Source organism: Gorilla gorilla, chromosome 5, assembly GCF_029281585.2.
Source record: "Gorilla gorilla gorilla isolate KB3781 chromosome 5, NHGRI_mGorGor1-v2.1_pri, whole genome shotgun sequence".
Lineage (NCBI taxonomy): Eukaryota > Metazoa > Chordata > Mammalia > Primates > Hominidae > Gorilla > Gorilla gorilla.
Window position 1 is genome coordinate 17,752,209 of NC_073229.2, and position 13,755 is coordinate 17,765,963.

The 13,755-nt window shown below is 51.8% G+C and overlaps 1 protein-coding gene across 1 annotated transcript in view; it reads left to right on the forward strand.

The window, feature by feature from the left end:
• The first annotated feature begins 675 nt into the window (after positions 1-675).
• Positions 676-13,755, forward strand: part of LOC129534322 (IQ motif and SEC7 domain-containing protein 3-like) — a 153,491-nt gene continuing 140,411 nt past the window's right edge. The window contains exon 1 of the mRNA XM_055391036.2: positions 676-1,447. Within this exon, the coding sequence (XP_055247011.1) occupies positions 894-1,447 (554 nt within the window). The 5' untranslated portion in view covers positions 676-893. The remainder of the gene's footprint in view (positions 1,448-13,755) is intronic.

A 13,755-nucleotide genomic window follows, 5' to 3' on the forward strand; every position in this document is an offset into this window, starting at 1 on the left:
CAGAGGACCTCGTTTATTTAGTGTTTCTATCAGGAACTGCCACAGTTGTCTTGAGGTCTCACTCCCAGAGGAAACCCAGCATGAACAGCCTTCCCATCCCAAGTTTCGTCACGGATGAAGGAAGGAGCAGAACCAGACGCTCTTCAGGGTCCCTTAGAGCCCCAGGATTCTTGTGTTCCAGGGAATCCCCTGGCAGAATAGATTGCTGCGAGCAAAAGAGGCGAGTGTGGCCCCTCCTCAGCAGGTCTCTAGATGAACCCCAGCCTCTGGAAGGCCTGGACCTGGGAAAAAAGAATTCGCGTCCCTTCAGGGCCCCACGCCTTCCTCTCCTCCAGCACATTTCTCTTTCTTGGCCCCACCTTCCCTTTTTCTGCTCCCTCTCTGCTAGCCTCTCCCCTTCTCTTCCTTTCTTTTCTGTTTCTTTTCTCCTACAGGTCCCACCGCACCTTCCCAGTATCGCTGCTTCCCCTTCGCCTACTTCCCAGTCTGGCCAGTCAGATTCGCCGTCCTTCTCGGGTCGCCTGCGTTATCTTGCTTTCCTCCCACGCCCCGACAGAGGCTCCCTCTCGCTGGCCTCCTCCCTCTCCTCTCTTCCCTGCAGGCAGCAGAGCCTTCGATGACGCCAAGAGGCAGGGAGGTGGGGAGGCCAGGAGCTGGCGAGGTCTGGAGGTAGGGGGTGGGGGTGGGGGTGGGGGTGGGGCCTTGCGCAGCCGCCCCGCCCCGCGATGCGTGTGTGAAGGTCGGGGTGGCAGTGACGCGGCGCCGGCGGGGGGAGGGAGGCTGGGCCGGTGGGAGAGGGAGGCGAGCCGACCACTGGGCTGCTGGGCTCCCGCGCCCTCGCGCTCCCCGCCGCCAGCCCAGGCGCAGGCAGGGCGCAGGCGGCGGCGGGCGGCATGGAGAGCCTGCTGGAGAATCCGGTGCGCGCCGTGCTCTACCTCAAGGAGCTCACGGCCATCGTGCAGAACCAGCAGAGCCTCATCCACACCCAGCGAGAGCGTATCGACGAGCTGGAGCGGCGGCTGGACGAGCTGAGCGCTGAGAACCGCAGCCTGTGGGAGCACCAGCAGCTGCTACAAGCCCAGCCTCCGCCCGGGCTCGTCCCCCCCGTCATCGGCCCCGCTGCCGGCCGCTCCGGCCACCGCTCCTGCCGCCGCCAGGGCCTAGGAACCTCTCCAGGACCACAGGGACAGCGCTCAGCAGCCGCGCCACATCCCGCGCCCGATCAGCCGCCGCTTCAGCACCACGGACAGCTCCTGGAGCAGTCCCAGCGGGGCCCTGGCAGCAGGGCTCACACACCCCAGTCGCCCCACAAGCATCTGGGGACACAAGGGGCCGTGACTGACAAGGAGAAGGAGCGTCCCCCGAGTTGCTGCGCTGCTGCCGGAGCCCTCCTTCAGCACAAATCCCCCTCCGCCCTCGGCAAGGGCGTCCTGAGCAGGAGACCTGAGTGAGCGGGGAGAGGAGATGGGCACTGTTGTGGTGGGAGCAAGGGAAGCAAGTGGGTGTGAGGGAGAGACGGGGACGTCGGGTGCGTAGGAGTCTAAAGGACCGGAGTGATGTGGCCTGAAGGCGCCAGAAGTATGCAAAGGAGATTTTGGGTAAATGAGGGAACGATATCCCTGCTTGAGAAGGTTTTGGGGAATGTTGGAGCAAAAAGGAGTAACCAGACCATTAGTAGGAGCAAAGGAGGAAGGAAGTGGGTGTTAAGCGATTGGTGATACTGGGAACTGACAGCATTTAAACGGGGTTAGGCTGGGTTGAAGTTCGAGTGAAGATTAAACTGTAGAAAAGAGAACCATTGAAGGAATCTTTTTAAGTGAGAAAAAATTTGGAAGGAAGTTTGGGTAGTAAAAGTATTTGCATGGAGACTGAGATGTGAGAAAAGCTGAAGGCTTGGAAAGAGGCATGTGAAGAGCTTTAAAAAGGCTGGGGCCCAGGAAGAGTAGGACTGGGGTAGAGGGGAATCCAGGAGGCTGGGGACAAACCTGAAAAGCAGGAGTGATGTGGGAAACCAAGGGAGCTGGAGGCAGAGGAAGAGAAAATGTGGCTCTTTAGCTGGTGAAGTGGGAGCCACAGCTAGGAGTGGCTCATTTAGGGAAGCTTTCTCTTCTCTGACCTGATTGGATGGACACCCTTCCTCTGAATTCCCGCAGAGCCGAAGAGGTGCAAGGGAACATCCCATCAAACCAATGGAGGACTCAGGCATGGCTTGAGGACTCAGTCTGGTTACAGCTTTTTCCTCCAACTCAAGGAGGGTTTTTCATACAGGGTGTTTGGCCGTTGTTGAAAGGGAGCAATGACATGGGGGACAGTTGGCAGATGGAGCTGGTATTCAGATGTCATGCCTGTTTAAATCTCCCTGTTAAGGCCAGCAACCGCAAACCTTATTTTCCCGGTTATCTGGTGATCACTGAAATCTTGCCTTGGGTCCTGAGAAAAATGTTAACCTCTCAGTTCCCAGAACTTCAAGCTCTTTCTTCACTCAGGAGGTCCATGAACTAGGAATATGGGAAGAAGATATGAAAGTGTCTGGGATGTTCTCTCCTCTGTACTGGAAAGGCTGTGGCCATGTCCGCTTCTTTTCTCTGATTAGGCAAGTGATGGAGAACTAAATAAAGAACAGTTCAAGGGAAATTGTCCCTGGTCAGCACCTGAACTTGACAATGGTGATGCATAAGGGAATGGGGAGGGGGAAGTAGAGCTGAGAATCTCATCTTCATCCAGGTGCATTAAGTCTGGGAGATACTTGTGAATATTTGCTGTATTCCTTCAAAACTCATTTTCTTTTACCATCTGTGGTAGACTTAGAGAAGTTGGGTTAGGGCAGGGTAGCTCACAGAGCACATTGATCAAAACCACAGGATCTAAGAGGTGAAGGTCTAACATGATCTGGCTTGGCAGACTTAAAACATTTGATTCGGCCGGGCGCGGTGGCTCACGCCTGTAATCCCAGCACTTTGGGAGGCCGAGGTGGGCGGATCACGAGGTCAGGAGATCGAGACCACGGTGAAACCCCATCTCTACTAAAAATACAAAAAATTAGCCGGGCGCAGTGGCGTGCGCCTGTAGTCCCAGCTACTCGGGAGGCTGAGGCAGGAGAATGGCGTGAACCCGGGAGGCGGAGCTTGCAGTGAGCCGAGATTGCACCACTGCACTCCAGCCTGGGCGACAGAGCAAGACTCCATCTCAAAAAAAAAAAAACATTTGATTCAAGTCCCAAGAAGATACAGTTTTCTACCCCAACTCCCTCAAAACCCCTTTGTACTTCCCTCAGTTTCACATTTTTATTTTTATTTTTTCCTTATCTGGTATAAAAAGCAGAAAGTCAGTTTTCCCTCAATGCCCAAGGCTCAGCAAAAGGCAACATTGTTCCAAGATACTAAGTGGTCTTTTTCCCCACATGAGGGGATGAATTTTTCCAGTCCCCTTCCCTGAGGGCAGCCACAGCTACCTGGTCATTATGATTTCTCTCCTCATGACTTTTGGTGTCTCCTTTCTCTCCCACTGCAACTCCACTTTCTTTGCATCTCTTCAGGGCACTGTGTGGCCAAGAAGAGTTGAGGAAACATTATTTTTCTTAGACAAAGACACAGACATGGCCTTCAGAGTGGCCTACGGAACCCAAACCCTTTCACTCAGTTGGTCCTGCTAAGAATCCTGGGATTTAGGAATCATCTGGGCTCCTGCCCAGCCCCACATGTCAATTCTGGAGAGGAGTTATAACATCCTCACCTTTCCTTCTCACCTGTCCTGCTTTTGCTTCCCAAAGGAGCAGAACAAAAATAAGAAATAATTAGCATGGTGGAGCAGAGTGGAAGTTATTGGAATCTTTCACTTAGAAAGTTGCCCCAGGCACTTAACAGTAATGCCTTACTTTCTCCAGATTCTCCAGCTTTTTCTCCTGCTCCCCAAGCCTGCACACCCAGAAACATAGAGACCATAGATGTGCCCGCCTCCCCTCATCCCTGCAGCTCTCTTTCCTTAGATGTGAAAACATGGTAATCTTGGCTGGTTGAATATCTTCTGGACCACTCATTTCTTTCCCCACAGTGGCCCAACTTCAACACCAATTTCCCCACAGAGCTCAGGACGGAATCACCATTGCTAATGACATGTTTCGTCCTACCCTGCTCTCTGCCCGTGGCCCGTTTTGTATGTTTGTTCTCCTCTGCCCATAGTTGTCTATGATGCAGGACAAGATGGAGCCAGCAGGCAGAGAGAGATCTCCATGGAGAGGGAGAGGTGAGGAGGAGGAGAGCAGAGCCAGCAGCCCCCTCCCTGGTATTGCTCCTGGGGAGCTCCCTGCAGAACTGGTTCTCTACTGGGAGTGCTGAAGCGGGAGGAAGAGATGGCACAGTGGGTCTTCCGATCATGGGTTTCCTGTGAATCCTCCCTCATTCTTCCTCTGGCCTCATTTCAGCAAGAACTCGCCCCACTGAGGTGGCTGAAGAGTGGGTGAGGGTTTCCAGAGGCCAGGCACTCTGGTAGATGCATTATGTCCTCACACAGTTTGACTTTTATGCCCAGAACTCCTCTTCCTACCCAATTCCAGGAGAGGCAGAAGCCCTAGAGAACTGGGACTGGAAAATAATGAATCATTTAATTGCCGTCTTATCTGTATTAATACATAATCTGGCCTCTCTCCCTCCTTCAGCTGAGGGAGACACAAAAGTGGTGGTCTTGGAGGTCAGTCCAAGAAAGCAGCAATATGTGGGTGAGTGAATGCAGAGATATTATGGAAGAAAAACATTTGAAGGGTTAAAATTATTTCTCTGCATGCTTCTTGATTCTTGCTAAGCTCTGACCCCCACTGCTTTTGCCTCTTAATGAAAGCAGCAAACATAGCTTCCTCCTCTTTATTTTTTCAGTCAAGGCTCAGGCATCTACAGAATTTATTACTATCCCTTTCCTGGCTGGTGCCAGAACCTCAACTTGACCTGACAAATCCTCTTGCCATGGAAGCACATGAACTTATCTGAAGCTGCTGGCTTCAGTGGCTTCTAAGCACATTTGCCCAACCACCAGTCATGCGTTTAGTGTCCATGGATGACAGGGCTTGTCCATGTCTCCAAGGCCACAGGCAGATGATTGCTGGAGGATAAATTCTTGCATCCCAATTCAAATTCATCTCCTACTCCAAATCCCAACCTCAATATGACTATGAAGTCTGTAGGGCTCCACAGCTCCTGTCTTCTCTCTGTTACATTGTTTCTTCCTTTCACATCCCTCCTCTGCCTCACTACCCTTTTTCCCTCCTTCTCTTCTCCCCTTCTACCTCTCCCCCAAACACTTTATCTCTCCCATCTTCTCTTCCTTCTATCCTTCTTCCACATAAGGTACACAGGGAAATCTCTTTCCTCTCTACCCTTATCCTTTAAACACAACATCAATCTTGAGTATCTTTTGAGCTCCCTGTTCTCATACTGGCCGGAGGCTGGGGATAGCTAGAAGAGTTCTGGATGTGCTTTTTAGCCTGATTTGTCTAAGATGCTGATGGGAACTGGGATCTCTGCTCCTATTGAGTCAGAGTTGCATGCTTGAAGGTGATAGCTCATGACTGGCCCATCCTGGAAACTATTAAGAAAGAAAGTGTGAAGGTCTGTCAGTCAACTATATGTATCAAGTGTCCAGTCTATTCAAAACCCTGCACTCAGTGCTGTGGAAAGATTGGAAAGAAGCAAATGGTCCTTGCTCAAAATAAAAGAGACACATATCTAGAAATGCCTAAACAAGTGTAAGCATATTGCAGCTGCCTAAAGCAATCCTCTATCAGAACAGCACAAGGTAAAAAGGGTGAGTATACAAATTATGTTAACGGCCAAAGAGCAGGTTTTCTTCATTGAAGTCAAAGGTTTATGTCAGAATTGTAAGAGGCAAGGATAGCTGGAAAGGGAACAGAAAGCAGAAAATTCAATCTGTGGAGATACCTGTTTTGCATGTCCATTTCATTCCAGCCTCTGATGATACAGCCCTCTGCTCATCCTAAGTCCCTACCCATGAGGCCAAACCCTATCACTAGGTGAGGACAGTCTCAAAACACAGGGACTTTGTCTACCTTGTGCCCAGAAGGCCTGGTTGCTGAGGTGGCATCATATGGCTCATGCTCATCAATCTGCCTATCCTCTTGTTCTTCCCCTATCCCCAGCAGGGAGAGAGTTTCTAGTCTAAGAAATGGGGCCAGGATGAAGGCTCACTGGGAGAAGGGAGGGTGGGTCTTTTTATTCATACCTAGAAGCTGGCATAGTGTGACCACTTGCAAAGATTTGCTGCCCTTTGCCTTCCTGAAGGCCTAGGTCACTGCTCTTCCTTTCTTTTCATCCAAAAATAATGCATTTAAGAGAACCAAGTCATCCCCTGGTCTCTGGGAAACCCTGATTGTCTCACTCCTCCTTACCAGCCTCCAGCTCCCTCTTTCCTCACTCCCAATCTCTCCCCAGACCAATGCAGTGAATGCCATAGGGCCTCACAAAGGCATCCTGGCACATTTTCCTGCTGGCCCAAAACCAAGCAAAGGAAACAACAGTTGGTCCTGCTGATTCAGCAAATCTCTGCGCAGCCCGAGTTTCAAAGGTCACTTATGAGAAAAGGCAGCTGGGGTCGGGGCTGGGTGGAGAGGGAATGGAAGGGAGGGTAACATTAAAAAAGAGGGAAGGGCTGGGACAAACATCGGGGCTCACAATCTGGAAAGAGACTCAACTCCTGAATTTACACCCCATGTAAAGATTTTTAGACAAGCTGCCTTGTTGGGAAGCCTAAACATTTTTTTTCACTGGAGCCTAAGCATATCTCAGTGGCCCTGGGCACAAGGCAATGGCAGCTTAGTAAGGAGTTCTTAGTAAGAGGCCCTGGGGACACTCTCACTGCACCTAGCAGATTCTCAAATGTGAGGCCATCTGGCAGGGTTTCCAAGGCTTGGGCCACTGTAGCAACTTGCTCCTCTGCTTCTGGAAAAGCACAAAGTGCAGGTTCCCACAAAGGCTCCAAAGGGTTGCTTATTTCCATGGAAGAAAGGGGTGGTCATCTTTATTTCAGTCAATGAGGGCATTAACAAAAAGAAAGGGAATCAGGGCCAGGTGTGGTGGCTCACACCTGTAATCCCAGCACTTTGGGAGGCTGAGGCGGGCAGATCACAAGGTCAGGAGATCGAGACCATCCTAGCTAACATGGTAAAACCCCATCTCAACTAAAAAAATGCAAAAAAATTAGCTGCTCATGGTGGCGGGCGCCTGTAGTCCCAGGTACTCGGGAGGCTGAGGCAGGAGAATGGCATGAACCCAGGAGGCAGAGCTTGCAGTGAGCTGAGATCGTGCCACTGTACTCCAGCCTGGGTGACAGAGTGACACTCCGTCTAAAAAAATACATAAATAAATAAATACATAAAAAAGAAAGAAAGGGAATCAGGAGTAAGGCAAGGGCAAAGCTAAATCTTTCAGGCTGAAAGGAATTTCAGGTAACCACTGGATCACACAGTGTTCAAGATCTAGGTGGTTGAGAACATGGGCTTTGGGCAAGCACACCTGGGGAGAAATCTTGGTACCTCCACAGCTGTGAGACCTTGCCTTCACTGTTTACTTTCTTTTAGCCTCTGTTTTTCCACTTATAAAATGGGGAAAATATCTACCTTAAAGACTTGTAAAGTTTTCAAAATTACATATCATTTATTTAGTACTGTTTGGGGTACATAGTAAGTGCTCAATACATTGCAGTATTTCTACAGATAAAGAAACCAAGATGGGCAGATCAGCTGAGGTCAGGAGTTTGAGACCAGACTGGCCAACATGGTGAAACCCTGTCTCTACTAAAAATACAAAATTAGCCAGGGATGGTGGTCCATAGTAGTCCCAGCTACTCAGGAGGCTGAGGCAGGAGAATCACTTGAATCTAGGAGGCTGAGGTTGCAGTGAGCTGAGATTGTGCCACTGCACTCCAGTCTGGGCCACAGAGCGAGACTCCATGCCCCCAAAAAAAAGAAAAAGAAAAAGAAAAAGAAAAAGAAACCAGGGCCCAAGAAAGATAAAAGGTTCACCTGTTGTCAGATGACAGTGACAGACTAGAATGCAGGCTCAGGGTTTCTTCTACACTGCCAGGCCACCTTTCTACATGTGCTCTATTCTCGTTTAGCCATTCCAGACACAGGAATGTTGAGCGTACCCTGAAAAGCAACCAGCAGCACAAATCCCACCATCCCTCTGTGATCTGTAATGCTGTCTCACAAATTTCTAGTTGGCAGAGGCTTCTTTAAGCCCAACTAAAACCTCTTCTGTTGCATTTTAAGATTATTTGCACTTCTCTTAAGGATATCAAAGAGATCTGAGTTATCACCCAATGCCCCATGGTGAGAACAATCACCCCTATTTCCTAATTAGGAAAATTACAGTCTCATCTAGGAGAAGGTACACTGACTTGTCAAGGACAAAAGTGCAGAGTGAGGGAAATGGCATCTGAACCCAGGAAGTGCTTCCCACTTCTTCAGAATGAGGCTGAATCCATTTCTCCAAGTTCGTCCTTCCTAGGGATGGAAGGTAGACCTGTACTTTTCAGGACTCTGAGGTCGGAAAGCTGAAAAGAACAGCAGGGAGGGGCTAAGAGGCCTGATGTGTGGTTGTGGGTTTTCTTCTCTTAAAGACTTTTCTTACACGAGATATCTTCCAGGAAAATGAAAACAAATGAAAAAGAAAAGACGGTGGCCTTCTAAAATTCTCTCCCAGGGTGTTTGTGGCTGTGAGGCCACCATAGGCAAAGACTGCTGATGTGTGTGTGTGCCGGGGTGGGGGTGGAGGGCAGACTGTTTTGCTGTTGCTCTTTGGCTGGAATAAGGGATCTGGGAGGGTTATGTAACTCTTCAAGACTGGTGTGTGTGCTGAGCGGCACCTTTCCTCCCTGGCAGGTGGGCTGCTATGGTCATGGGGGCAGCCTGTCCAAGTCCCTGCCCCGAGAAGGGCCCCATGCTCTGTGCTGGCATCAGACTATTCCCTCTAAGCCACAGCTTCAGGGACTAGAGGCTTTTAGGAGCTGGGCCAGGGTCTCCTAGCCCCACTGGGGAGTTAACCAAATATCAGAGCTAGAAGGATTCTTTAAGGTAACCTGTTCAAAATTCTCATTTGGCAAATGAGAAAACTAAGGCCTGAGAAGGAAGTGACTGTTGCTTCCAAACTAGCTAGTGTCAGAACTAGGTTTAGAGCTCAGATTCTCTTAACTCTTCATCCACTGCTCTCAACATTATGTGACGATGGACCAAAAGAGCCCATCAGGGCTGCTTCACAGGTGTGCAAGGCCAAACTTACAGCTAGTCCCATAACCCCAGGGAGTTCCCTGTGCCTTCCAGGATATCTCAACTATGTTAATAATTCCACAGTCAGAGACGACTTTAGGTACTTCAAGGTTATCCTCCTTGTTTAAATGCAAATTCTCCTAGGAAGGGGGAAAAATCAACACATTTATCCTTATCAGTCTTTTATACTTTAGTGTGAAAGAGTTTATTTGAGCAATCTCCCAGAGGAGGGTTTGGTAAGAGGGGAGGATACTGTGGTAGCAGTGGTTAACTAAAGGCCAGGGAAGGAGGCTGCTAAGGAGCTGAAGGGCTCATGAGGGAGGCAGTTCAGTCTAAATGTATTTTTAGCTCAACTAAATTTTGCAGAGAATTGGAATTGCCTTGTTTGGCTCTGATAAGGAAAGGGGAGGGACACAGGGCACTTCCACTGACTGGTCATGGAATAGTAAGTCTTTGGGCTGTAGAAGGGATACTTTTCCAACGAACTTCATGTGTGGAAGACATAAAGCAAGAAGTTAAAGAGCATCATGATGTGTGATAAGCTTGTTTGCTCCTTTCTAGGATCTTAAAATAATTTTTTGGATGGTGAAATGTCACATGACTCTGTTGGGGTTTGCTATGGGGCAGGAAGATGTGGGCAGGAAGAGCTGGCAGGCAGAAGAGGTTGGTGTCGCACGAGCCTGAAGGGGATGGGAGATGAGACTCAAACTCAACACCTAGAAGGTGCATGATAAATACTGGTTGAATACATAAACTCTCCATCTGTAGGGCCCAGGCAGGCTCATGGATTGTTGAGTGGAGGTGGGTTGTGGTATCAGGGCTGAGGAAGAGTTGGGCAGAAGGGAGGAACCCTCGGTCCAACAGCACAGCTCACCGTCCTGAAGCTGAGCCCATGCGGAAAGCTGGACTCAGAGGCTCAGCTCTTCAGGCTGGTTGGGGTGTGAGACGGATGAGGGGTGAGACGGATGAGGGGTGAGGAGAAGACTGCCCCCGGCAATAAACAGAACCGACCCCAATCCTAGCTATGAGCAGGGAGAGCCCTCTACTCCCTCTACCCCCAGCCTCTGACCAGTCTGTCAGCCCGGGAAGCTGCATTAAGAACAAATCTCTGCAGTGAGAGTTTCATCACACACACACACACACATGGCCTCAGCAGGTGGAGTGAGAAGCGGGCAATGGGCCTATGAAGGCAGGAGGGAAAGGAGGCTTGCATTGTGGCCGTATCTCTGGGGGAAAAGAGAGGAAAGAGCTGGATTCCGCGGTCATGAACCAGCAGCACCCAGATTCCAGGCCCCTTACCAGGCAGGATCAGCTGTGTTCAGGGAAGTGTCAATACCGTGTGACGGGAGGGTGAGCAGGTGGTGCGCAGGCGTTTGTGGACCTGAGTGGGCACGACTCTGCGTGGGCAACTGTGTGTTACTGACTTGGGCTGGGGGAGTTTGAGGACAACCCACACTATACTAAAGATGCATAGGCTTCACAGCAAAGATCAGCATAGCTTTATCTCAGTATCTCCCAGTGATCCCTGGCCTGGTCACACCATCAGCACTCCCGGTTCCTTTTCCTTTCTCTGCATGAAGTGTTTCATCTCCATTGGCTAGCCAGATCCTCCTGGTTCTTCCCCTCCGTAAAATGGGGCAAGTCTACCACGCCTCCATACCCACTCTGTCTGGAGCATGCGGGAGACCAGGCCCCAGAGGAGTGAGCTCCTGGGAAGAAGGCTGTATGGAAAGGGACAGGTACAGGAGCTGTGCCACTGGAACTCTACGGAGGTATAGTGTCTGGAAGCTCAGGTACAGGGCGGCGAGACACACACAAAGCTGCAGTGTGATTTTCCCTGCAGGATATCTCGGCCTAGCTGTGGCCAGGGCCTGGTGCCAATGATCTCTCAGGGCTTTGGATGCACCAGGTCAAACCAGCCAACCACTTGCCTCCAATCAGGAATGCACGCCCCATCCCAGGCAGAGAGACAAGGGAGTTCCACAATTTCTTCCTTGATGAATGATTCCTATCTACCACAATTTTCATTCAATGCATCAAATCAACTAATGATTATTTAAAAACAGCAGCTACAAAAACTCTGCAAAGCGGGTGGGAATTTCCTGCTTGGGTCTAGTCTCCGTGTTTCCCGCGCACAGCCCGGTCTTTACCCTGGATGCTTCCGAACCGGCATCATCTGGCATCTCTGACAGTCTTGATGCGACTTAACGCATGGTAAGAACCCATCAGAGAAGGCCAAAGGGATTTCCAGAGACAGGTAGAGGCACTGCGCTGGGCAGCACCAGGGAGGAATATTATCTTTTCAAGCAGCTGGACTCTGACCCAGAAGCCGGAACTCCTGAGTACTGAGGTCAGCACCTCTCTCACACACCCCCAGCTATAAGCTTGAAGGAAACCCCTCCCCTTCTCTGGGCCTTGATTTCCCCTCCTGCTCAGTGGGGACGTTCTTGGTCCTCCTTCTTGCCCACTCTACCAAGTCGCCAAGTCTGGCGAAGCAGAGCTGTCTGGGGGTCACCGCAGCAGGAGGGACCGAGCTTAGATACGAAAAAAGACTTCTACATGGCAAGAGCCACAGAAAGGACGCTCCAGCTGGCTCAGCAGAGGGGCATCTCTCCCTTTCAAGAATAAAAGGTGGCAGATACCCGGGGGCCCTGGGGCAGAACGAGGTAAATTCTGCAAGGACTTCCACATCTAAGACCCCAGAAATCTCCAGCCGGCTCCCTCCGACCGTGAGTGCGTAAAACCCGGGAGCAGCAGGAGGGGAGGGCTGGGGTGCAGCTGGCCTCCCTGGGGTGTCCCCACCGTCCCTGCGCCCCCGACCCTCGCCGGGCCAGCCTGGGGAAAGCCTTTCCTCCTCTGTGCGCTCCCCCGACTCCTCCGTGGGGAGGGAACGTGGTGGAGTCGGGATCTCGGCGGCGTGGGCGGGCTGGCTAGCAGCCGGCAGGCGAGAAGGAATCTCCCGGCCCACGCGCCCCCTCCCAGCGTCCAGCCTCGCACTTCCTCGCGGGGGCGGCGGCGAGGATCTGCAGCCCGGCGCGGGGAAGCCGCGTGCCCACAGCCTCCCCGCGCGCCCGCCCCCGCCGCGCCGCCCCGCCCCGTTGAGGAAGGCGGCTGCTGAGTCACCCACGAAGGGAAGCGCGGCCCGGGCGCCCTCGCCTCCCCCGCCTCCCAGCGCCCCCGCGCCCCAACCCCCAACCCCGCGCGGAGCGCCCCCGGCCGCCGCTGCCCGCTCCCACGCAGCCTGGCTGCGCACAGCCGCCCGCCCACGGTGTCTGGGGCCTCCCGGCGCAGGGCGCCGCCTCCTCCCGCGTTCCCAGCCCGAGGGGGCTCGGAAGGGGCTTCCGCGCTGCGGCACCGCCCGCCGCTGCCGCTGCTGCTGCTCCTGCTGCCGCCAGCCCGGGGAGCAGCGGGGCCCCGGCCTTCGGGCTGGGTGCTGGGTGCTGGGTGCGCGCCCCTCCTCGGCCTCCATGGGCCGCAGCCAGGGCTAGTGTGATGGTGCGAGTAGATTCCCTTGCAGAAGAAGGACATTGAGGCGGGGGCGGCTAGGAGGGGTCGGGGATGAGGACGGTGACACCGAGGTACAAATTCTACTCAGCATCCACCTTTCCAGTCTTGTACCCAAGACACCTCAGCAAAAAAAAAAAAAAAAAATTTAAAACTCCCAGCCTTATCTTAGCCTTCCCATGTTTATATTTGTATTTTATCGCATCACAGTCTTAGAATTCCCAGGGCTGTAGTTCTCCCCAGCCTACGGTGCAGCATAATAGTTCTGAGTAGGGCCCTGGGTTTGAATGTCGACTCAGTCGTTCACTAGCTGTGTGATCTCAAGCAATGAGAGCCTCGCGTTTCCCGTTCGTAAAATAAGGAATACGAATAGTACCACCCTCCTGGGATTGCTGGGAAAATTCAGGGGTGATGCCAGTAAAGCGTCAGGCAAGCCAAGTGCCTGGCACGCAGTGAGGGCTCGACGCGTGGTGGTTGCTGTCATTTTGGGACCCTTCCAGTGGCAGAAAGTGCTCTTTGAAGGTGAGAGGCCTCACCAACCCCCACCCTGACCCCGGCATCTTCTAACGGGCTCTGAACAGGACTCCTTCCCTGTTTGATTTCACACCCTTTCAAATATTTGAAGGCAGATAGCCATCCTTCCCTTCCCTTGCCACCTGTAATCCCATCACTTCAGGAGGCTGAGGCAACATGGCAAAACCTTCTCTTCAAAAAATTTTTTAAAAGTTAGCTGGCTGTTGTGGAGGCAAGAGGATCACTTGAGGATCACTTGAGTCCATGAGGTCAAGGCTGCAGTGAGTCATGTTTGCACCACTGCACTCTAGCCTAGGTGGCAGAGCTAGTCCCTATCAAAAAAAAAAAAAAAGAATGGAGAGAATGCTACATGAGAGAAAGGATCTTATTTATCATGTTCACCTCCCAAGAGGTGAACATATCCCCCAAAGCCTGATAGAGAGAAGATGCTCATTAATATTTAATGC